Here is a 26,154-nt window from a genome sequence, read left to right on the forward strand (position 1 = left end):
TCTTTCTCATTTTGCTTTCTTATGCCTTCCCATTTTGCATCTTATTCTTAATATATTTATCTCCTTAACATTTTGAAACAACTATCTATGCTTATCACAATCCAGCACAAAATGGGATTTTTATCGTCCCTAAAAATTTAGGAAGGAAAATTATGCTAAAACCAGGAACTCACCTCTAACGTAATTTTGAAGCTTCTGTATGTTGCAAGAAACCTAGTTCTTTATTAAGTTCTATTTTTTCTTCAATATTTTTTATATAGCTGCATTTATTTCATTCCTCTTAAAGCAGAGAAGCTTCCCCTGTGTTTCACTAAGATGAATCCCCATGGGAGTGCAAGAAAGAAAACTGCAATGATTTTACTGCTGACTGTCTATCTCACTTTGACTATCTAAGAGACCCTGTAGAATTACCTTACCTATGTTTTATTAAAAAATAAATTGCAGGTTATTTTTAAGATGTTTTGTGAATTTTGTTAGAAAATTAATCTCTACCAGTCTGTCTGTTCAAGTTAGATCATCTATACACCCAGAAAAGGAAGAAGAATGAAAAATCTAATATTATCCAAGCAAAGAAAAATTGGTTATTTTTGTATCATTGTGTTTTGCCTTGAGTCGTTTTATTTTCCCTTCTCTGTTTGATGAAAATCTCATTTGCTAAAGAAAATATTTACAGAGGAAGACTGCTGATGGCTGATACTGATACGTAATATACCTACGTACTCTTGCATGACAGGCTAATTATTTCTGACTTTTGATATTACTCTTCCCTGGAACTGTGGATTTGCTTTTCAGTTTACTGATGTATATCTGTATCTGCAAATAAAGGTAGGATACAGTTTGCTGGCCTCTGCTACATAAGCAAAGCTGTCCAACTTAGCCTGAAATACTATTTTGCATTCAGTCATGTCTGTGCAATTTGTGTTGAAGTTTCCCAGCTCAAATCAGGAGGCTTAAAGTTTAGTCCTAACTCCATTTATCTACATTATTAGATGAACCGCAAAAGTTTAATCCTTTGTTTTTAATCGAAAATAGTTAAAGCTCAGAGGTGGCACAGCAGCTGAAGTCAGCATACTCAGTTTTTAATGCGCTCCATTTCACGCAGTTAGTATTTTGTTGCAATAATCACACTAAACAACACTCCCTGGAATGGAGACTCAGCAAGAAATTGATATTTGGTGCAGTTTTACTGAAACCATTGCTATAGAGGAAGCATGCATTAGCAAAACTGGAATGTGGGGACTGAAGACTGCAGGAAGACCTGCTGGGCAGTGCTTTGCCTCTCAGCTCAGGCAAACACATCATAGCGTGTTTTAAGAATGTATCTAGATCATCATTTCATAAGCACCAACTTCCTGAAGAAAACATCCCTCAATAATGGGGTGCATTTATGGTGTGCAAACACCTTTTTCCATGGACAATAAACACAGGAAGGCTCCGCCCACCCATTCCTCTTTGCTGAGATTCAGTACCAATCATTTCCCCTTTATTAAGAATGGAAAACAAAGAAAAAGTATGCAGATTTGTGATATGTCGTTTCACTCCACATTTTTTGTTGCTGCTTGTACCCAGGGTTACAATGATAGACCCTTAATTTTAAGCCCTTGCCCCATGGCCCAAGGAACTTAACTACCAAAATGTCCCTGCAGTTCATGTATTTGAGTGCCTAACCCCACTCTACCCTTTTGTTTAAGCTGGAAATTTTTCTGTAATTAAACTGGGATGTGCCAAATTAGAAGGATTGCTGCTAAGAGCAAAGAATAAGGCTACATAAAGGAACACATGTTCTGCTGGAGCTTAGTAGGGATTTGAAATGAACCATGAGGATCCACCAAAACAAATAAAATAAAGAATAGGTTTAACCTCTTTTCTTCCCCTGTGTTAGTCCAAAATTGGTCCTGAAAGTTACCAACATGAAATCAGTTTCTGTAGTTTCTCCTTCAAAAGAGAGGTGTAGGATTAAACTTGTCACCAATTATTGCTCCACTGTCCTGTTCCTGCATCCAAAAATTTCCATTCTAAATGCACAACGTGAAAGAAATTGGACAGAGTGATGACTGCTGAGCAGTAAGAACAAATATTCCCACCACCTGATAACTTTTACTCAATTAAAATGGGTATCCACCCTCCCATTGCAAGAATTTTTAATTTTGTAAGCATGCGCAGCAGAAGAAAAATGATGATTGAGAGGGCTCTGCTGTCAAAGGCACAACTGAGGACACCTGAGAAGACAGTGTTTGCACAACACTGTAATAGAGTTTTGAAAACCCATAAATCCCTCTAGAGTTGTGTGGCAAACTTCCCTCTCTCTCTGTGCCACTGCAGATATCAAATATTAATTAGGCTGAACCAATTACTGATACCAACACACAACAGAAAAACTCGGTATGTCGGTATGTCTGACAGAGATATTGCTACTTCTGCCTGAACTGAAATTCATTGGTAGGAAAATCTCCCAGTTGCACAGACTTTCTTTATTAGCAGCTTTGGTTTATTTAATGCAAGGTGACTGCAAAGTGCTGGTGTCCTGGGTGAGCTGCACACCTCCAGGTCTGACAGAAAAGCAAACGGAAGTGTAGAAATGTTTTTGAATCAACCTTCTCTAATGCCTTTGAAAATCCTCTTTTGTCTATCTTGTTGCTGTTCAGCCCGCATTGAAAACAGCAGATTAGGAAATTTATTCATGGTGGTTCTGAGATTAGAAAAGATAGGCAGTCTTTCACAAAGGGTATTTTAAGTCGACCAGATTCATAATTAAAGAAAACCCACAACACTCTCCTTTTAAAATAAATTATTGCCTCTAATTTTTTTTCAAATAATAGCTTCTGCTTCAGCTTCAAATCCAAAGTAAACTGTCAGCCAGAAAATTAACCTTCCCTATGTTCTCGGTACTTTCTTGTTAATACAACACTTCTGGACACACAAGCCTTAGCTTTTGTTATGTAAATGCAGCTGGAGCACTTCTGTTCTCCTTATCACTACAAACAGGATAAAAAGCACATTATTAAATGAGAATATTTACTCTACTGATCTTGTTGAAATAATATGGCTCAAAACATGACGTAAGAATATGTAAGAAGAAGGACAAAAAAGGTAGGCCCCACTTTCAGCCCTGGTGCCTCAGAATCACCTAGCTAAAACCCCACACAGGCATGCTCATAAAAATGGTGCAATTTTCAGAAGTTGTGAGCATTGCACTGAAATATTAAATATTCGCTGAATGGTATTAGTAATATTTATTCTATGGGAAGGAACTGAAGTTGTTGTTTTCATGAAAAAGACCCAAGATTTAGCAAATCATAACATATTTGATGAGTGGCTGGTCTATGTGTTTCCACTCATTCACTAATGGCTTGACTTCTGCTCATTACAGAAGAACTGAACAACTCTGGTGAATCAAGAAAAGAGAAGATATTTTGCTTGAAGATACACACTCGCAGAGATGTAATAACAGGAAAACATTTTAACTAATATAAAATTTACATTATTAGGACAGATTTTTTTTTCTTCTTTCTATGTAGGAAGTGAAACTATGGTGGTTATTTATCCTAAAAACGGGTAACTAATTCTCATAAGTAAACAAAGTTACAGTGCTTTAGGCTTGAAAATGTTGGGAAAATAGTTTTAGCCACTAGCCTTTGATGACAGTCAACACTGGCCTTATATTGTGCAGCTTTACAATAGAATAGGAGTCCTGGTCTATGAGCAACAAAGATTCAAAACTTCATTCATATGAAAAACAGGATATGAAAACTATAAACATAAGCTTTTTCCTTCAAAATGCTCCACTCAAAAATTCAATAAAAAACCAAAAATTAAACAAACACCAAAAATTAAACAAATCACTAAACCCCAGGAAGCATTATGTTATGGTACAAATGTTCTAACTGTGCACAATTTACATAGTGTAACCACCAGAAATGTTCATTATTCCTGAAAAGAACATTGTGTGGGAATGAAAAAAGTAAATTTGAAATATATTTATCGCCACAGAAAGAAAACAGGTTTATGCAAACCTATTTCTAGCACTGGTAAATTCATTTCAATTAAGTAATAAATATCATAGCTACAATATTAGTCGTATTCCTGATGATAGTTATGACAGTGTCTAATTTTCAGAGGCATATTTATCATAATAATAGTGCTCACCTAACTCAAAGGGATGTTGTGAGGATTCATTAATATTTATACCCATTAGTGTTTTGGAAATAACAAGCGTTATATTATTTTAATTTTTACACAACTAATTAAAGCTGTATGAAGTTGTAATTGGAGCCATAAGCACAAAAACCTGTTCATTCCACGTAATAACCAGACTTGGACAAATAGTAAAAAATAGTAACACCACCAATAATAATGTGCTGCTTTCTATAAATAATGCTTTTTCACTTCATTCATGCTCTAAATACAAAGACCAGGGTTTGGACTGGGTCTTTCTGAGTGTTTTTGGGCCTACGACTCCCATGAGTTCTATGGCAACAGGCAGGGAGGAAAGAAATACTAAACTCACCACATAAACTACTCTAAGAAAAATAGTTGGGCCTGCTCTGATTACAACGATGATTAATTCTTTGCAGCTTTCAGCATTATAAAAATGCATTCCTTTAACTGCAAAATAAGTAATAGCGTCTGTTGTATCAGCTATAAAAGTCTCTAAGCCCTAATTGTTGTTCAGAAGACTTAGCAGTTTGGTCCGTATTAATCAGCCAGGATTTCCTGTGTATAATTGCTCGTAACTAGCTCAAACACAGTAATGGACTGGTAAATTGGAAATGAAGAACAAATAGCTTTAAGAAGAATCTCGGCCACTTTATTTCCTCTCTTGCATTACGACAGCTATTCATAACAAAGGCAATTAAATATTCTCTATTTAATGTCTCATCATGTCACCCAAGAAAATCACTTTTCTTCTCATTTGCTTTCCTCTATTTCTGTTATCACCATTACACAAACTCCACTGGTTAACTCCGACAATCACAGAAAGCTACACAAATCCATGGGGTTTGGGTACTCGTCATTATTCTTACCCCACCGCTCTCCCAGTCACAGAAATGCTATTGAACTTAAGAGGTGGTTTTTCACTTGGCTATTTAGGAAATCCCTTTTGGAGACAACAGGGACCCACAGATGTGATTCCAGGCCAAACACCAGAGACCTCTGTGTCTCCCCAGAGGGTGTGCAGGGAGCATGGGGCTCATCCAGCAGTGCTGGTGGGTCCACGTGTTGGGCAACAGTGGCTTTGACGTGATACCACCAGGGACAGCCTTGACCCTCTGCACCCTTTCTGCTGAGGTGTTGTGGCTAAACCCCGATTTGCCTATGCATTTTGGGGTTACCGAACTCTATAGCCACAGCCCCACACACTTGTTTTGGGGAAGGATTATTTGAAATCAAAGTTTCTCTATGGGTGTATTTATTCCCCAGCGCTTTCCCAAAACTTCACCCTGTGGTTTCAACCTCAGGTTGGACCTTGCTCTAGTGTAAAGGGACAAAAAACAAACAAACAACAGAAAAATTGCAAGAGTATTTTAGAGACAAAGAAGCCTGGTGCCTTCCCTATGACCTTTCCAGAAAAAGAACAAATCTTCTGTGTTCAAGGTTAGAAAAGCTCCCTATTAGCACAAGGCTTACCCAGAATATTGCTGCCTGAAAGATTAAACTTCTGTAAATATAAGCACTGCAAAAAAGCATTTAGAATGAAACCTGACAGCCCGACTAGCCACAATGTACCCACGCCAGTCTCAGAACCGCCTGCCAAGCTCTCTGGGAGAAATATATTTTAAGGAACACGCTTTAATTCATCATCCTCTAAGATGATGAAGTGATACAACAGGAAAACACATATTAGTTGCCTCAATATCTTTGCAAAATAGGTGTCTACCAGTTCAGGGCTGTGTTATTCCAATGTGGGTGTCACTGCCGTTACCCAGACCCAACACTGAGCAGAGATGCTTCTGTGCAAATAAATAGAAAAAACTTAGAAGGAAGCTATTACTGGCAGGAAATGACTTTGTAGCATTTTTCTTCAAAGTATTTCACTTCATTGGAGTGACACACTATGCTTTTCTATTTTGATGTTTATTCCTAGCCGGTATTAAAAATAGAGGCTGAATCCATTCATATTAGAATTCAGATAAATGATTAATTCATATGATGTATATTAAGATATTATACACATATGTAAATACAGCACAACTGTATTTTGTAAAAAAATGAAGAAAACATCTCTACTCACAAATAATTAAAAGGCAGCACCACACTTTTAAATGGCAAGAAATAAAGCAACACTTTCTGACACCTATAAAATAAGTACACAATAGTTTCAAGACGTATCTTTTTTGAAAGTATTTGTAGAATTAAACTTTAAACAAATGTCCTTTGCCAATACATTTCCTGACATTTCCTTTTGACTTTGCAACAAGGACAACTGCCCAAGGCTTTGCTAATCAATTTCTTGTGTCACAGAAAACAGCGTAATTTGAATTTTGTCCAAGAATACAGTTTGAAATGCAGAAAATGTAAAAAGCTAACTAACATGCAATTATTTGTAGGCACAGTCTGCATACCAAATGAGAAGAAAGCTGAATAAGTAATTTAACAGTTATTGCAACTTTAATAAACAAAGAGCCATCCATCATGGCTTAAGGATGCAATATTCAAGAGTGAATTTTACCACCCCTCTATTAGTATGCTTCTTCAAAAATAATATCTTTTTATCCTTTATAAGCATGGATCTTAGAGGAAAAAGGAGGGCGTTTAGTTTTGTTTTGTTTCAAAAGACTATTTCAGGAACTCTTGCTATCATAATCTCCTATATGAACACTTGAACAATTTGCAATGCTCTCTTACACCAAATATATATCTAGTCACATCCTGAAATCATCCCAAAGGTGACGTTTCCAGCTTACCACCTTGGGTTTTCCTTTCTGAAAGAAGACATGGTTGGAGGAAGGGAGCACCTGGTTGTGTGCTGCTCTCTCTTCTCCAGCCAGGCATCTAAAGCACCAAAACCCCAGTGTTTTGCCTGCAGCCCAAAACCACAGATCTGCAAGCACTGAAATGTAGAGAGGAGGATGTGGAGGAAATGTGTCCAGCCCATCCCTTTCCATCCCCATCCTCCTCTTCCTCCATTGCCTGCATTAAGTGCTCCTCCTGCAGGGTGCTTCCTCAAGCAGACGGAATGCAAAGTTGGGCTGCAAAAGCCTCTGCTTCTTGCAGGTATTCTGAATGTGCAAACCTTTTGATGTGTAAAGGTTGAGAATGAAAAGGGAATTTCTTACTACTGCTTTTTAGGAATGAAATTTTTTCTCTCGTTATAATTTTTCTTGTTACAGGAATTTTTCTCTCGTTCCCAGAGGAACTGAGGAAGCTCTCTCTACTTGGGGGTCTTCCAGCTTGCACAATGCATCTGAGCAGTGTCAGCACAGGGCTTCTACAGCCAAAGGCCAATCTCCACTAAAAGCACTGAATTTTGCAAAACACCTCTGGCACACAAGGCAGGGGGGCTTTCAGGCAAAGGCTTTCATTGCTCAGTGGCCGTTAGACTATCTTCCCCATATTTAGGTTTAACTTAACATTTCCACATCCATCTCTGTCTAGAACTCTGCTAAGCTTCGGGTAAGTGAAGCTGCAACAACAATGATTTTCCAGCAAAAAGGCTTTATGAATTACTCCTAAAGTTTCTGATACAGTTTTATTTGAACTTTTTCTAACACCAGGCATGGTTCTCCTGACTTTTATACCACTGTGAGTCAGAAATAACTCCAAAGATGACAGCAGAGAAATCAGATGAGCAACAGAGCCACAACCTCTACTACCTAAAGGACCAACAAATTTCCTTCGGTTAGCAGCTGAAATGAGAGTTATTTTATGGAAGAAGAATTACAGTTGCTGGTGAATGAATTATTTTCATTTTGAGGAATTGGTGCAATTCTAGATTATGGAAACAAAATGCATGGGGCTTATAGTTTATCAGAGTAGTAAAGCACAGCTATCATTCAAACATTTCAGGTCTTATACCAGCAAAATTTAAAAAGAAAATAAATATTATTCATGCCCAAGAACTGCTTCCCATGTGTCTGATTATCTAGTCATCATTTAAAAATGACTCATTACACTTTTCTCTTTTTAAGTTTCGTAGAAAATTCACCCTAATCTAAAACTTAGTAGTAAGCCAACGGTGATTTCTTATGAATGATTTATACCTAACCCTCTGAAGAAAAGGATTTATAATGAAAGTGATAGCTCAACCCTAACTGCAGCGCTGGGAACAGTGACACCATAATTAATGTATTATTTCAGTTGTGGGAGACATTGACAGTTGCTTTTTGTTCTTGGGAAGAAATTTATAGTGTGACTGAAAAAGGCACCACGGAAAAAAAATTACACAGAAGAGGAATAGAAATCCTTGTAGCAAAGACATGTCCTTACAATCCCCCTCCCAAAGACTATAAAATCCTGGCAATGACAGTGTTGCCTCTACGGTGTAATTTATACCTTTCTCCTCTACTAGATGGCAGTATGACATGCTCTCAGAGCATCTAAGTGGGGGGGGTTTCTTTCTTTGTTTCATAGGAAGCAATTAATTTAAAATATCATCTTACTGGCATAGAAGTGAGAAAAAAAAAAAAAAAGCCCACCACTGGCTGTATATTTTGAAATCGAATCTATTTACTTACTGGTTCAACATTAAAAGCAAAAAGTGCATATTCCCGGTCAGGTGACACTTCATATCGAATAGCCTTTAAGGAGACCTAGAAAATAAATCAGACATTGAAATAAGTGGTTTTCAGTTTTCAAGCCAATAACATCTGGAACTAATTGTTATGACCATGTTTCTAATGATGAAGAATACTGCCAGACTAAGTGTCTTGAAAAACAATATATCGCATCTCTTTTCAAAAACCAGAAATGTTATGTGGGCACATATATGCTCCCATAAGAGAAAGCATAACTGCATTGTGACTCAGACCAGGCAGCTATCTCAAAAAATCAGAATTTTCCTTACAAACCTACTGCACAGTGGCTGGTGGGGCAGCTGTGGGCAGCAGGTAGTAAAAAACCCTGATAAATGTCAATTTATTAATTCCCTCTCATCCCCTGCAGTCACTGGCCAAAGTGCTGGAGATAACAAACAGTAAATACCTGCTGGGTCAAATTATTATAAAGAGACACCATTACCTATCTCAATTAAGACAACACTGAGGAAAACTATCCCATTTTCCCCAGTTAAAAAAGTCTTTGGGATGCTGTGGTGATACAGCTTTCCAGGTGCACCCTGACCTGGGTTCTGCAAAAAGCTGCGCTGTAGGTCTTATTAACAAGAAGAAATGCCAAAATACCTCAGACTTGTCAGGAATTACCTTTTCCCTGCTCCACTTATCATTTGTATAGTGCAGACATCCCTTCTTTCCAGTGTGTTTCAATATAATACATTGCTGGCGCACCAAGGTCGAAGAGAGACGCCTCTCATCCACTGCCTTTTAAATCTCATCCTCCCACCTAACAAATTAGATGCAAGTCCTAGAGAGATTCCTGAGCACCAAACGGGAAGGGGGAATTTGGGCTTCAGGAAAATGCACAGCATCCCACTGGGAGAGTCCTCACCAAGGCCAGTGAGGCTGGAGGCGGTGCGTGGGGAACCCAGGGGACAGCCAAAGGCAGAGGGGAATGATCATATAGAATCATAGAATGGTTTGTGTTGGAAGGGACCTTTAGTCCACTCCCCCTGCAATGAGCAGGGACATCTTCCACTAGATCAGGTTGCTCAGAGCCCTGTCCAACCTGACCTTGAATGTTTCCAAGGATGGGGCATCTACCACCTCTCTGGGCAACCTAATGCATTGACGGGCTAGCATGGATCAGGATGGAGGGTGCCAGGGGAGCATGAGAACCAGCAGTGTCAGTGTGAAGGCAGATTTTATTTACTGTTATAGTAATAACATGGAGAAAGGAAAACATGCCAAGGTAGCAAAAGTTTTTCTGACCCAGGGCTTGGAAGGAAGAGGACAAAGACAACATTCCTGGATGAGTTGTAATAGCGGCTCTTGTATCAGGACTTTTTGGATTAACGTGGAGGTGATGTTCTGAAGATTTATTTACCAAGAGGGCAGAGGAGCAACGGTAGCACAGGCAGTGGCGAGGCCATGGCACAAAAAAGTAAGATTATCTTGTAACACTGTGCTTTTCTTACAAATGGCAAAAATTACAAACCAGAGGAATAAACAGAGGCCAAATGGAAGCAGTTTGACTTCAACAGACCTTGACATTAAAGGAAGTCAGCTCATTCCTTTACCTTTAGCAGAATTATAAAGAAAGGCGTTACACTCTGGTAAAAGAGGATTGCTGATGTGATGTAGCAAAGGTTGAAGGTTAAATGGCAGCATGTCAAGTTTAAGGCTAGGTCCTGTAATAATAATTCATTGATAAATTCTTTGTCTCATTAAAAAAGAATTAATACTGTACTTGAGCTTTGTATGAGTCATATACTCATACTGCAAAATAAAATCAACCTGGAATGTGGTTTTATAGTTTTCTTGTAGATTTACTTTTAGCTTTTGAGTTTCTAGAGCTGTTTTCTGCAGATCTTGGGCTGTTAAGATAAGTCTCTGTTAGCCATCCTCTGCTTTTGTAGTTTTGCAATGATATTGTACAATAAAAACACCTCAAGTTAATCAAAATCTTAGGCAGGTACTGCATAAGTGACAATTTTACCAGGACGATGTGATTCATATCTCATTGTTGGAGCAAACATAAGGGTATCTTACTTCAGAAATTAATTTCTTACAGGAAATACTGAAAACACTCTGACATTTAATGTACTAACTTCTGCCACAATGCTGGCTTCGTCTGCTACAAAAAACAATGCTACAAAACACTTTCATCATTATAAATAATACTCTGTATCAGCTGTGAATTTATTTTCTTTTCATTCGCTTTAATAGCCACCTACTAACTTCTTTTCCCACTAATTTGTTAGGGCTTCTCTCATATGCAACTCCACTTGCATTCATCAACACCATTCATTAACAACACTGAAATTACATTTCAACCATTAGGCAAGAAAAATCAGCAAATCCACAAATTAAAAAATAAGTATTTGCATGGAGAAATGTGAAGAATGCTACCAACAGACAGTAAATTGTATCAATTGTCTCTTCTATTAAGCATGCAAAACCAAGAATTATGCAGCTTTCAATTATCTATGATATGCAAGACTAGCTTCAAATATCTATATGATACTTTCCTGTAGTATGAAAGAAACTGAGCTTGCAGAATAATAACAAAAGCTGGAGTTCAATTTCACATTATCAGTTATCGCGTAGCCCATAGTTTACTGGTGTATTGCTTCTCCTTGACAATACACGAAGTTGAAACCCAAGTCATTTTCTGCTTTACTGATCTAACTGCAAGAGAACTGTGAAATTCTCCTACTCGTTATAGAAAATACTTACAATTTTTTTGTTTTCTATTAATATTGTTGAATTGTTAGTTTCGACATTCCTCAGAATCACTGTGCCATTCTGGTTTCTATAAATGAATTCATTATCTGCAAGGAGGAAAAGAAAAGAACATTAAGGAAATCTGAGATTGTCTGTTTGTGTAGAACCTAATTATGGGCTTGAACCAAAAGTAGGATGGGAACTTCCCTCTAAAGAAGATAGATTATTTTTTTTAACGCAGTCGTTGCTGTGATGTTAAAGTGGCTTCCAGGTTAGTCATTAAACAACATGGTTAGTTTTTGTTGCATGTTCATTCTGCCACATGTTTGTTCTGCCACATTTTCCCAGACCTCAATGCAAGAGGGTGACCTGTTTTGAATGTACACACCCAGCTTGCTATATTGTTAGTGTAGAAAAAAACAAGGTCGAAAAACATTCCTTATGCTTAAAGGTTTCTGAGATCCTCAGTCTCTGCAGGAGTTTAATAAGCCAGATGCCTAGAAAGTCTCTGAAAGTTAAAGGCAAATCACCCTCTAACAAAGCAGACTCTTGAACCTAATATTGTGCAATCTTCCAGCTCTGCCATTTGTCCTGCAAATTAATACCAGAAGTAGATGCATATGAAGAAATCACCATTTTCACATTGAACAAGACAAATCAGCTTGTTCCTATTGCACTTTGGGATTACCCCAGCACTCAGGACATCTGGACAAGGACAAAAATGCCCCATGGTAGCTGCTGCACAGGCAGGAGATAATCTCCAGCTGAAAGCTCAAAACCTACTTGACAGAAAGGCTGGAGTAGAGGTATGAAAGAGACTCTAAATGAGGGTTGGGTGGCTGATCAAAGGTTCAGGAGGAAAAAACATTACAACAATAAAGGCTTGTGATCTTGTCAGATGTCATAAACTGAAGTTCAAGTCTGATCAGTGCTTCCATGCACTGCCCCACAGATAAAACGTAAAATATAAGTCATAAGTCCCAAGCACATTGCCATTAAAAGCTTCAGGAGCTCTTCTTGACACAGAAGGGTTACTGTTTTTTTGTAACCTGGCTAAACTGAGATTGAGAACTGATGGATCCTGCTGAACTTCTGCCTCCAGTTTCAGCCAGGGAAGCAATTCCTCATTTGCCTACCCTCACTGTGGCTACCCCAGGGTGGCTACCATGGTACATCCCACAAGTGTTAGGGACATGTGAATCATTAAATATTACCCATGGGTTGTCCTGGGATGAGTCAAAGAAGAGTTTAAATCCTAACAGATTCATAAAAGTGCGGACCCAACTCATTGTAACCACAAAGAGATGTGCACTGCCCAGCTCGGGGTAACCTGTTGAAGACAACACTGGGTCCAGAGACCAAGTTCTTCAAAGTTTTGGGGTACAGACCTAGCATACGCCCTCCTTATCCATGTTTCCGTCTTTTTTAATTTCTAAACTGGTGATGACAATCCTCATCACAGTCATTAATCATCTTTGTAAAATGCTCTGAAAGCACAGACGAAAAGCTGCTACACTCTACTTATTATCAATAAAAACAGTCATCTCCTACATATCACAGTTTTACATCTAAGTGTAGGAAGAAAAAATCTTTCCTGAGATTGGGATGAATCAGATTCTGTGAGGCCAAACTGTTGCTGCAAGACAGATGATCCTCTCCAAACAAAAAGATTTTAGAGACTTAAGATTCTTAGTGTCCAAATCACAGCAGCAGCCCTCAAAGTTCTCAAAGCATCTCTTTCTTTTAATTATGGAATAAATTTTATCAACACCTTCAGTCCTGAATAAAAAAATGCAGGATCTGAATTAGATTAAGACTTGCATTTGAGACCTGAATCATGACGAGAGCTCCTGTTTGGATTTGACAGTATTAAAATTTTGTCATTAGTTCCGGAGTGTTGTCCAAGAGCATGGCATTTTCATAAGCATGCCTGATTATATTCAGGACTTTAAAATATTGCTTCATACGATTTATGACTGAACAAAGATTCTTCAACCCAGAAAAGAACTGATTGAACAGAATTAAGACAGAAGTCAAAAAAGTCATAAGGAGCATGGAGAAGATAAGTAACGAATGCTCATTCCCTGCCTTTTCCAAAATAAATATTGGGAGGCACTACACGACACCAGCCAGTGACAGGTTCAAAACCAACAAAAGGGAATATTTCTTCATGCAGAAGGTAAATAAGCTGTGAAGTCGCAGTCCTCGAGTAAAGTGGGTGCCAGGATTGCATTTGGGTCCAAACAAGAATTCGAAAAATGGAAGAAAAATCCATCCCAGATTATGGGTCTTGAGGGGAGATGTTTTTCAGAAAGCCCTTGAACCTGAGATTGCGAGGGACTAGAAGCATATCCTGAATTATCACCTTGAGAAATTCACTCACTTTTAAAAATCTTCCCTAAGTATTTGCTCTCGTCCTGGGCCAGACACCAGAAGAGACGATCTCTGGGGTCTGATCCAGCACCGATTAATTACAACTTCAACTTCCAGCTTCTGTGTCCAGATACTGAAGAAGTACCTTTATGTCAACAATTCAGGAGGTGATACAATAAAAGGTATTAATGCTCCCTACACACCTTGCCCATTTATGTCCTTAGGCCGTCAAGGCTGAAGCATCATTTGTTACATCAGGAAAGTACACAGTCCAAATTTTTATTTTCAGGTATTCCAGAAATAACAAGTATAACTAAGCTGAGAGGCAAAATATTACCTAATTATCAGACATTTTGAAAAAGATTACTGCTTTAATAATCACCCTATGTCAACAACACAGAATGTTTTCCAATTACATACTAAGTTCTAGACAGAAAAATCACATTTTAAATATGGCCAGCAAAGCATTTGGATAATTGTAAGCCTCTCAGGATATTTCCTAATTACAGAAAAAACTAGTGATGAAACTCAGCTCAAAGTTCAGTACACAGGTAAAGTAGCTTATTAATCTAATGAGTCTGTGGGGCTGTTAATATTTGGCAGCTGTTTCTTGAGCAATGCATGAACGGATGGAAGTTACATTACTGCCCACAATGACGTTGCTACTAAACTTTTATTGCTCCCTATGCTTAAAAAAAACATAACACTTTAATAAACTGTGAAACTTCAAGATGATTACATAAAAGTTGCTCCATAGCTGGAAGTAGGAGATGACAGACTTTCCCGTTATTTGTTAAAGTGTAACAAGTTTAAAATCGGGTGCTAATCTGCTGCATGTACTTCTGGTATGAATAAGGAAGAACAAATGAAGCAGCGCTGATTTGTTAGGGCTGTAAATCTTGCTATTATATTCAATACAAGCCATCAACACAGCGTCTGAATTAATGAACAGAAAATTGGTCTGCTTAAGAGAAGAACAAATTGATCTGCATTATATTCCAAGCAAAACACTGTGAGGTTTAGCTGGTCTGTAAGTCATATTATCTTAGTCCTCAAAAGAATCAATGAATAATATTCTTGGACTTCTATTTTGAAATGTGTGATTCGTTCCAGTGCAAGAGCATTTATTTAAATGGGACATACCTCAATCAAAGACAAAAAGCAATGCAGCAACCTCTGTCTGTAATGAATTCTGTCCAGCAAGCTGATGAGAATTTGCAGCCTGATTTATAGCTGTCACCGCAGCTGATAAAGGTCATCACTGCATCTCATTTTTTATACCTGCCTTTCTTTTGGGCTGGTGTTCAGTGTAAATGATGCTGAAAATTGTAACTTTCAGGCATAAAGCCATTTATTCCATTATATAATGGATTTCTTCAACAGCAGAGTTCACTTCGCCAACTCCTCCCCTCTTTCAACTTCCAGGAAATTGTCTGGTTGGTAAAACATATTATGTGTCTCTGAGTGCAGACACAGATATGTAGTCACACTTAGAAAAGTGACTGATTACGAAAAGCAATGATTACTAGAAGTAACAGAGCAGCCTCGGTGCTGTAAAGAGTCAGTGTGGAGGAATGGGGGACCCTTGGCAGAAATTTTTAAAAACCTGCTAAGCAGAATGGGTGAAATCAGGATACCCAAGACCAATGACATATTTGCAGTGTCAGAATTTCCTAACTTCTTTGTACACATCTTTCTTAAATTCAGTCAGGAAATATGCACACAGAGAAAACAGATCTAGCAACAGGGAGCTCATGTCCCTTGCAGTCGCTGAGCCCTCAGCAGGAACAGCACACGTGTGGGTTTGCTTAGCCTGGCAGCTCTGCCCACTGGCCTCTTGTTTAGGGAGAAACAAGACAAAATATTGGGATTTCTCTTAAGACAATAATGCATTACACACTACAGCCCCAATGCAGGTTTTGCATTTTCAGGCATGCTACCTGGCCAACCCTTCCCAAGGTTATACCATAAGAAAAGGCACGGGGTCTCTGGAAACCTGCCCATGGGTGTTGCTGTGATGTTGAACCTGGAACTGGCAGTTGAAACTCAGGAGAAAGATCAGGAGGCTGTCACTGGTATCATTTGAGGACCCCAAATCATCAGCTCAACATGCACAGGCAGCCTAAACACCCAACAAAACATCATCAAGAGAGCAAGACAGCATGGATCATTTGCAATGATAAAAAACAAGGGAGTACAAAAATTCACGAACAACTGATAAACTGACAGATATTAAAGGAAATAGGCAGGATATACCATCTATCATCCCTAATGCAGGGCTGCCTCATTATGGACCACTAAAAGGGGCCAGGCTCAAGTCCAACATAGCATCAGCTATTGCTGTGGTTAGAGACCCAACACTGCGCTAGAGGAGCACTTGCCTGAGCCAACACTACTTCTTTTTATATTTCTATGTGTCAGACTGGGCACCAGACTAAACAGCTCATCACCATGGACAAGAAGTTCTGGGACAATTTTACTTCTAGAAGAAGTAAGTTTGAGTGCTGGCAGTGCAAAGAAGTTGAAAGAATTACATCCAGCTACAGGAACACAGATTTGCATTAGCATCAGTGCTCACGAATTTATGGCTGTACACCTTTTCTGATGAGACAAAGTACACGCTATCAGAGATGAGAGACTGGTTTATAAGATAATAGCAGGACCTGCATGCTTTTGAGGAGAATTTTGATTATTTGTCAGAGATTATGGAAAGTAGAAAGCAGAACTATGTGATAAAATATGAGAAGGAATAAGAATTTAAATCCAGCTCTAAAAAAATATTTTTAATGAAATTGGAATTTTCTATCAGTTTAGCAACTGATGAATGAAAAGCAGAGAAAAAAGTTATCAAATTGACATGCAGCAAGTCAGCAGTATGAGTTAGTGAAAGGCAGAAGGTAGTATCAGGACTGTTAGGACAGCTCCAGTCATTTAGAGTCAGAGACTTAGAGGAAAAGGCAAATTCTCAAGTCCTGTAGTTTCAGATCAACAGATGTGAAAGATAATTGAATGAGTCTCAGTCTGATGAAAGTCAGCGTCAAGGGAATTATCGTTCTTAAACCCTAAGATTAAGGAAGATTGGTGAATAAAGGAAATTTAAGTCCTGAAGTTGTTCTGAACCGTTTCAGATAAATGAGCCTCCAGATACCGGCATGACCAGCAAGGTTGGCAAGCAAATTACGCTGTGTCAAGAGAGCAGATGGCAGCACACCCTGTGGGGGTGAGCCACCATCACTCCCCGGGGACCGAGGTCACAATGCACCAGGACACGTGGATGGAGCTCTGCACTGGCACAGGGAATGTCATGGGGCTACCAAGAGAGGACTGGCACTCTTCTGTTCTTTCTCACCCCTGCTGCTGTAGGAAGGCCCTTGCTAGACCTGACCTTGGCCATGACCCGTGGCAGCTGGCAGGCATTTTGCATCTGATGGGCTTTACAGTGGGGTCAGAAACCCTGAAAGAGTCCTCTGAGCTTTGCAAGAAGTAAAAACACAGTATCCTGTTCAACCTGATGAAGCCAATTACTGCAGCTGGAAAACAGTCAAAAGCCTGATATTATCACCCTCTTTCCCGAAAAGAAAAGCTGTTGTGGGGTTTTTAATGACCCAAAGCAGTCAGGACTTTAGAATTTTATCTTACATCTGAAGGACGAGCCTTCCACCAGCCCTGCAGCCCTGCCCGCCGCGGCGCAGGGCATCACTCCGTAGTCAGCCAGGCTGAGCCCCCCTTTGCTGATGCAATGGCAGTGCCTGAAGCAGCCAAGGGTTTCTTGGAGTCCTCCCAGGCAGGTATCGATCAGACACAACTGGTTAGCACTTACCATCTAACAAGATACCAGGCAGAAAGGTTGCAACAGTAGGACAGATGTTTTTTCAGACAGAGATGGTATTTTCAGATTGGCAATGACATGTACTACAGTCATATTTATTTGGAAAAATACATGAGGATGAGGCAGTGTAATTAAAATTTAAAAAATCTTCCACTTGTTTAGCATCCCAACAAGTTTCCTGAAGGGACAGTGAGCCCCAGCACAGTGGATGGAGACCAGAGATGGGGAAAGGAGTGGGTATGCCCCTCAGATGGGCTTGGGCATCTCACAGCCCTCACCCCCAGCACACACACACCGGGGCCAAAGAGAAGGGTCTGGCTGGAGAAACCAAACCCAGATTATCCACAGCAGACCTGTGGCACAGAGGGAAAAAAAATACTGGCTTATAGTGATTACCCACATTTGCAGGATCAAGGGAGGCTGCCAGTTTACATTGAAATACAGTATGTCTCTGTGGGAACAGCATCACGACTGAGCCGGGTACCCGCGCAGGCTGTGGGCTTGGCAGCGGGGGGTGTTCGCTGCTGTGACTGTCAGCATTCGCACCCGCAAGTGAGCCCACGCGCAGCAGAGCTCCGAGGGGAGAGAGCAGCCCGTCAGAGCCAGGCAAAGCACCAGGCATGTATGTTAAGTACAGTCATCCACACAGCTCACGTGAGCATCTTGCATGGAAAGTAAATTGGGGGGGACTTAGGATTTCCTGTAAAAAAAGTGTTTTCTCAGTGACACAGGGGAGGGAATAGGACAAGTTGAGGTTAACAGGCTGCTGTGTGTGGGACCAAGACCTTAAAAAAACCTTTAATCCTTCCAGATGAAGCACAAGCACAGGCCTGATATCTTCAAGACTGGTTTTAAGAGAGAGAGCCTGAGGTTTTGCGAAATAATGGAAGCAGAGAGGAAAACGACAGAACAGGGTAAATCCACAGAGGAAATAAAAACTGTCAGAAAAAAACAGCAAACATTAACAAGAAGTACCACAAAAGAGGAAAAAGGTTGAGCATGATATGAGCAGGGAGAAGGATGAGCACAGACAGGCTTAGAGAAATACGTATTTTACTTTGCTTTCATGAAAGGGGATATTGTATCTTATTTAGTAGGCCTGCAGGATTATTGATCCACTTAGGACAATATCTGCCTAACTGGAGTCACATACCTTTGCACAAGAAGGAGAGTGATCCCCCCAGCACCTGCGCTCCCTGGGGCAGGTATGGTTTATTCCTCAGAAAAGCAGGGGGAATAGATATTCAACAAATGGTAGGACCATGCAAGCTCCCTAACTGTAAAACATAACCACATAGAAGATAATGCAAAATAAAAGCACAATTGGTCCCTGATGGAAGCGTATTCAGGTGTCCAGACAGATGCAATCCCAAATTCAGGTGGAAAGGAAGACCGTTGTGATGATGCATTTAATACTATGATCTGTTGTTCCTTCAAGACATGCTGCAGTGCATCTATTTGATATTTATAGCATGTACCCATAAACAACTGAATATGAAATTCCCCCCTCCAAAGCAGAAGCCAAGCCTATTTTGAAACTGAGCTGCTTCCCAGAGAGAAAAAGCAGGGAAGGCTTCCCACCCCCTGTCCCCTGGTGCTGCAGTAAGCTGGCTCTGGGGTAACAGAGAGAGAGGGAGGGAAGGAGCACGAGTGGCGAACGACAACAAAACCCCATTTCCATACCCACAGCTTCACCCCACCCTCAGTGAGAGCTGGTCCTCCTAGACTTTGGCACTTGTAACTCGTCACAGCCCCCTGCTTTTTGTCTTCAATCCGCCTGCCCTCCACCAGCAACTCCTTTTTCTTCAGCCTTGCTACTCTGCAGTGCAGAAATAAGTAAGAGTCTGTTATACTTTGTGATGCTGATGCAAGGGAGCAACAGGGGATGGAGAACAGCTTGCCTTTAACAACATCGCTACAGCCTTTAATTCCAGTAGACAACTGAAATCCCATTTTTATCTTTCTGGCATTATGGGTCATTATACTTTTACTGTTTCCAGCATTTTTTTTCATGAGAGGCTGAAAGGAAAACTTCTTTAAATAGGTGATTTACCGTAATTTAGCTAAATGCAGTATAACACATTGCATTGGTACATTAAGTAAGTGCAACGTGATAGAATGTGCTTTATTATGAAAGAAGTGGTTTTAATTGCTCATCACCTCAATGCAGTTGCACTTGGTGCACCAATATAGCGCTTTCACAGTAGTACTAGTAAAATAAAACACAATTATAGCTCAGGAAAATTCCCATATCAATGTGCATCTCTAGCAAGCTTGTAAATTAACTTGTCAAAAGCTGGAAGAATGCTGAGTCCCAGGAAAACTTAAAACTATAAAAATCAGTAATGCCAGTCTGTTTCTCTTTTTTTTGTCTAATCCCAAATCTTTCATGATCCAAACTCAAAAAAAAGCTTATTCGATCTCATTGATAGAAAACCTCAGCACCAAGCCTGAAATCCAGGCAGAGCACGCCTTTGAAATTTCAGTCCCAAATCTGAAACCAGGTACAATTCCTCTGCTGCCTCTCATTTGTGAGACTGAAGTCTGCTTCAAAGAGCCCCAATCTGGGAACTCTGTAGGCTCAGATCACAGCTTAGTGGCATAAGCATGAAAAGCTGAAGTCCATGTGAGAAAGAGAACTCGTTTCAACTTCAAATAACTCCTCTTCCCTGCTTCTACCTGCTTTTATAAGGGGGGGGGGGGGGGGGCGCGGAGAGACACTACAATTAGGAAAAAATGAATGAGAAATTCTCTGGATAAATGCATTTGGACTCCATCCAGGGCAATTCATTCCGATTACAAAACTGCTGCAAAATCCTAACAACAACAGCAAAACCATACATCTTGTTGCTTGCTGCCCTCAGTTTATCTCTCTGTAATGACTGACAGCAGCGTGGGGACTTCGCAGCACACTGAGCTGACTTTGGCGTATTCCAGAGCTGAGAAATCTTCCTCAAAAATTTTCCTCCATCTTCTTCTGTTCAGTTGTGCTCATGCCATGTGCTCTTCAAACACTAGTCGTTATAGCAGGAAAAGTGCAGATGACCCCTAGGTTACCCCAGTCCAGACAGCTGGAGATACCAGCTTACACTCCTCCCTTTGATTCCCTGCCAGAAACTTCCCACATTCAGCACAGGCCAAAAGCAATTTAACCCTAAAAAACTAATTTCCCAGGAAACAGTCCCTGATGCCTTTATGCACATCTCACATATTTTTTCATGGTCTCGCCATGCATCTAAACAGCAAAACAAAGTGCGGACAACAGGTGTGTGTATCATCTCATCCCAGCTCCATAATGTGGATGGTGCGGGTGGCGCAGCCCCAAATACACAGTGGCACAGACTTTATTGGGAGTATAAAACCTCCAGGGCTTTTGCCATGGTACTTGGTAGCTCATATGAGAGCCCAAGCTAGCATTCCTGCTTGGTCATCCCCACCTTGACTGCTCCGTGCAGGTACACTTGCTCCAAGCCCTCCCTTGTTGTCCCCCAGGCCAGAGCAGCATCGCTCGGCGACCTCTTTCTTCTCTGCCAAATGCACCAGGTCTTATCTGCCTCATTTAGTTCGGCTTCACACAGGGGAGTGCATAACCCAAAGTGTTACATGTAAATGTAATAATCCATTTGACACTGAGAAAAAAAGGAATCCATGAATAAATTTTCATTAAAATGTGATCCCACAGCTTGCTTTCTTAATTCCTCTGTGCATTTCCTTGCCTCCTTCTCTTTGCCCCCAACCAGATTACATTTGTTAGTGGCCATGATGGAGAGAAAGAACATATAAAGTGGTTGTTTTTCCTTTTTGTTATTATTATTGTGGGCAGAGTACAGAAATTTCAGTGCAGATTGAATGAGATCTTTGTATATTAAGAAGCAAATTTTCTGTGTATACCACTCTGGATAAAGTTTTAATTACCTTTGTGTGCAATATTTCACAATCTGTTTTACGCTACTCTACCATTTCAGATGTGTCTGGTGAAGTATGACTGTGCTGCAGTCCAACTGGAAAAGGGGTCTGGCAGAGCCATGGCCATCACCCTGACTTCAGGCTTTTGAAAATCAAGGCGGATAAGACATGAAATCCAACGTTCTACACATTTTGGTTACCAGTATATGATTACTAGTTTTGGACTGGTCACAAGAGGGCACCATATTACAGAGCCAATGGAAACACTTTCAATACTTGCAAAGAACCATTAATAAATAATTGAATGTGATGCTGGGCAGCAGACCTGGCAAGGAACAGCACCTGGAAGGGAGTAGAGACTCTCTGCACCTAACTGCAAGGGAACCGCTAATGGGAGGAGTAGTTTGCAATTATACATACAATCCCATCGTTTTTGAAGTAAATGATGAGAGAATGAAAAAATTAGTGTCAGCTAAGTATATCATTTTCCCTTAACATCTCAAATTGGTTTGCCTGCAGTGACTAGGCCAGCTTCTGCAGGGAGCTCCATACCAAATCCCAGAAATTATTCCTGAATTTCTTATTTCACCTGTTCTTGTTCTTATTCCTCTCTCTGCCAAGGAACTGACATCGTGCATCATTCACTGCCTTGTGTGACGTTAGTCTTGAATCAGTAGTGATTTGCTGCTAAGAGGGCAAAAATGCTGACGCAGGTGCTGAAGAAAAAGAGCCAATATTAACACCTGGTTTAAGTGCAATGGGTGAAAAATGGTTACACCAAAATAATGACTGGTCTTTTCTTGAATCCTGGTCAACCTTTTGTCCAAAAATGTCTTCTGTCTTCTCAGTGGGTTCTCAATGGGTTAACAACTTTCAGCAGATGGCATTAAAACCAAATAATGCCCTTTTTCAATGAAAAGAACTTGACTTTTTCATATTTTCTATACCCTTACATAATTTCTTTGTTACTCAGGGCACTTCTTTTTGTCATGTATTTCCATGTTTCTGTCATGGTCTTTATCCTCCTCTGGACCATGTCTGTTCCCACTACAATCTTCCTTTTTTGGATGGAGCAACCCAAACTTACTGTAGTGGTCAAGGTGATAATGTCCCTCAAACTGGATAAAACCATGCTATTTTCATTATTGTTCTCTCCGGAGTTTAGTCCAATATTGTTTCCCCTAAAAAAGTTGATTGCAACAGGAAATTGATTATATGTTCTCAGTTTCCTGCCCTAAGAGAAGGAAAGCAAATATAAAATATGGAATTCTAATAAATCCTCTCATGTTTTTCATACTCATACTATTCTGGCTTTACAATTTAGCCATATTAGCCATTCTGTGTCCATTAGGAAAAAAATTGGGACAATGATTGGTATATAACTCTACTTATAAAAATATCTTCCTTTGTGAGGCATTAACAATAGAAAAGAAATAAAGAATAAACATTAAAGATTAATTTGTCTTAAGGCCATATCTTATGTATGCTACCAAGTTTGGTATCAGCTAAATGCTTCAAGGCAAAAGGTAAAACTCTCACAAATGCTGCCCCTGAAATTAAAACCTGGAAAAAGGAAAATACAGAACACATGGAACAAATATATGTACACATATACTCTTGGTGATATTTTAAAAAAGGTTTTAAGACATTTTTTATGTCACAGTTCACAGCCCACACTCCCACTGGGAAGGAGAATAATGAAGTAAAAGATACCTCCAAATTATTAATAAGGGTCCTGGCTTATGCACAAGTCTTCCAAGAAATATGTCTTGTAAAATGAGTCAGTCCATCAACCAAAGCAATAATAAACAGCAGTGAAAGTGAGAACAGCTTCACATGGCCCAACATATGCGCATTAACCCCATGATGGTGCAGATGGGCCAGCTCAGCGTCCGCTGGCTCCTCTCTGCTGGTGCTGCCAGCTGGGTGAGCAACCAGCGCCAGCTGCAGGAGCAGATTTTGGGTATGGGCTCTTGTCCGCTAGAAAATAGGAAAATTGACTGCTGAGCACAGAAGTGTTTATTAGGGTGATAATAAATTAGACTATGGGAAAAATTTCTGGACATTTTGTCCAGGCAGAATTGGTAGATTTTATATGCTTGTCCAAGTCTTGCTGGCTCTTGTCAGCCCACCTGAAGGTACCATGGTATTCAGATATTCCTACAGTGCATGCATGGCAAGGCCAACACTTCCAAGCAGCACCTGGACTGTCTTACTCTGCATAAATGGCCACACTGAACATAACTGCAATGAATCCAAAGTCTCTTTGAACTGCTGGATTTACCACCCCTGCAATGGACAGCTGATTTTTTACAAGGTTCAATGCATGCCAAAATAATCATCATTTATCCACTAGATCCCAAATTTTGCCCTTTATGGGGAAACTGCTTCTGAGATGAAACTTTTTTTTCTCTTCTTGGCTTGAGCTTTCAAATTTCCCACTGCCTTTTTACTATTTTATTTAGTTTATTTAGTTTATTTTTTTTCCCATCCACGCCATTGTAATCTGCCTTCCCTGGAAAGTAGAAATGCTTTGAAGCTGATTATCCAGATTTTGTGAATTATTACCAATCTTAAGCATTGACAAATCAGGTATAAGGCTTCAAAAGATCCTGATATTTCTAAAATATCTTTTCTAATGAAATTAAACATTGAATTATTTTCATTTACCTTCCAAATATGTTTAGCTTTTGAAGGTCCATTTAGATATAATTTTAATAATATCTTTGTGTACTAAAAATTTTAAGATTTCATTCATTCTTCTTTCATTCTTTTCTTCTTTCATTTCTTCAGACCTGTTGTCTTACCTCGAGTTCTTTTCCTGCTAAGCATGAGACTAAAAGTGGCTTTTAAGAGGTGTTATACTCTGATAATCAGGGATTGTCTCTCAGGGTGCGTGGCCACTTTTGTCTCGGGATCACTTACAGGATCACCTTATTTTCTATCAGAGATTATTCCTCGTTACTGGCAATGGAAAGAGATGTCAGCAAAGTAATCAGTTTTAAAACTCAGGGCATGTGTACAGACCCAGTGCTGGTTTCATCTAAAGCTGTGAAAGTCCTGCTGGAGAAGTATATCACATGATTTTATGGCATTGTGATCACTCAGTGGTATAACTTGGTACCTGGACCTATAGATTTTAACACAGTGAAAAATCTTTTGGCTTTCTTTGGGGTCAGGCAAATTATCTTACATGCATGCACTTGCCTTAAAGTGCTATGAAACTCAAATCATTTGAACACATTTGAGAAGCCAACCCTGATACTTCCACGTAGTCCTTGTGTGTAGTTCCAATCCCATCCCATGTAAAACATTCAAGAAATTACAAGGATGATCCAAGGTACTGATCTAAGGGCCATCAAGCAAAGCAAATAGGAGCAAGCTCCCAAGTAAGCAAAAGGAAGAAGTTCCTCATGGAACAGGTCTTAGGCCAGTGAAACTACTTGATGAAGGACAAGGCAGATGCACGAGGCTCTAGAGGGCACTTGGCAAGTACCTTGGAAAAGAAATACATTTGGGATTACTAAATAGAGAAACTACAAGAGGATCTGGTAATTCCCTAACCTAAAAAGTGCGTGAAGCTTGCTGTGCTCTTACTTGTCCTTGTGCACATGCATATCGCTTCTCATGGAAACAGAATTTTGGGCTGGGCAAACCTTTGGTCTCTTCTGCTCTTAATTGAATTTTCACTGATGTGAGATTTGTATATCTACATTTTAAAGTATAATTATATTCCCCTGATCAGTGATAATTATCTCATTCTAAATTTCTTGTAATGAATTATGTAAGTCTGATACTATTTTTTGCAAGAAAAAAAAAGAGTACTGCTTCTTACATGTTCAACAGCTTAATACAGTCAGGAGATCCAAACTCACCAGAGACTTACTTTCTTAGATAAGTAAATCTTTGCCTGTTACATTTTCAATTACAAATATCTGATATAAAGCTTAATCACCAGAAATACAGTATTTCCATTCTCCAAATTATGCAATTAAGGTATCTCAGCATATATTTATTTAATGTTCATTAAAAGGAACAAGTGGAAGAATACATACTGCTCTAATTATCCTCGGTAAGCCCTCCATGTTCAACAAGTGTCCAAGAACAGTGGAGGAAGCTCAGGGAAAACTACTGAGGTAGGAGAATGTGCTTTGCACCAAGTAAAAATCTTCAACAAGGAATCAAAGTCAGGCAGGGCAGTATGAAAAATGTAAAACTGCTGTGGTTTTTAAAGAAAAAAAAAAAATTAAGCAAGTTGCCTCCTACAGAATAGAGGGCACCTAAAGATGAACTGTGTCAAAAGACATAAACCTTTCTGGAAATCTCTTGTTGAAGGTATCAGTATGTTATAATCAGCACCAGCTATTTAACAAGAGGCCCAAACACCCTGATGACCTCTCCTTTCTCCATCATCCCTTTACAGTCCTTTGAATATGCTTCTTGCCCAGCATACCCTGCAATTATGCACCTCATTTCTTCCCTCTGATTTTTCCTAGATGCTCATCTCCTAGATACTCCTTTCCCAAAACTCTTCTACCCTTACACCAGCTTGATTGTTAGGAAAACCTTCAGCAAGTTCATGCAAACCCTCATTCTTGATCTTCCTTT

At 39.6% G+C, this 26,154-nt stretch overlaps 1 protein-coding gene across 1 annotated transcript in view; it reads right to left on the reverse strand.

Moving 5' to 3' along the window:
* DPP6 (dipeptidyl peptidase like 6) overlaps positions 1-26,154 on the reverse strand; it is a gene marked incomplete at both ends in the record, with an annotated part of 418,985 nt that overhangs the window by 136,203 nt on the left and 256,628 nt on the right. Inside the window, 2 exons of the mRNA XM_082328177.1 lie at positions 8,676-8,750; positions 11,451-11,545. Of these exons, the coding sequence (XP_082184303.1) occupies positions 8,676-8,750; positions 11,451-11,545 (170 nt within the window). The remainder of the gene's footprint in view (positions 1-8,675; positions 8,751-11,450; positions 11,546-26,154) is intronic.

The sequence above is a fragment of the Platalea leucorodia genome (genome assembly GCF_965183815.1).
Source record: "Platalea leucorodia genome assembly, chromosome: 1".
NCBI classification, from domain to species: domain Eukaryota; kingdom Metazoa; phylum Chordata; class Aves; order Pelecaniformes; family Threskiornithidae; genus Platalea; species Platalea leucorodia.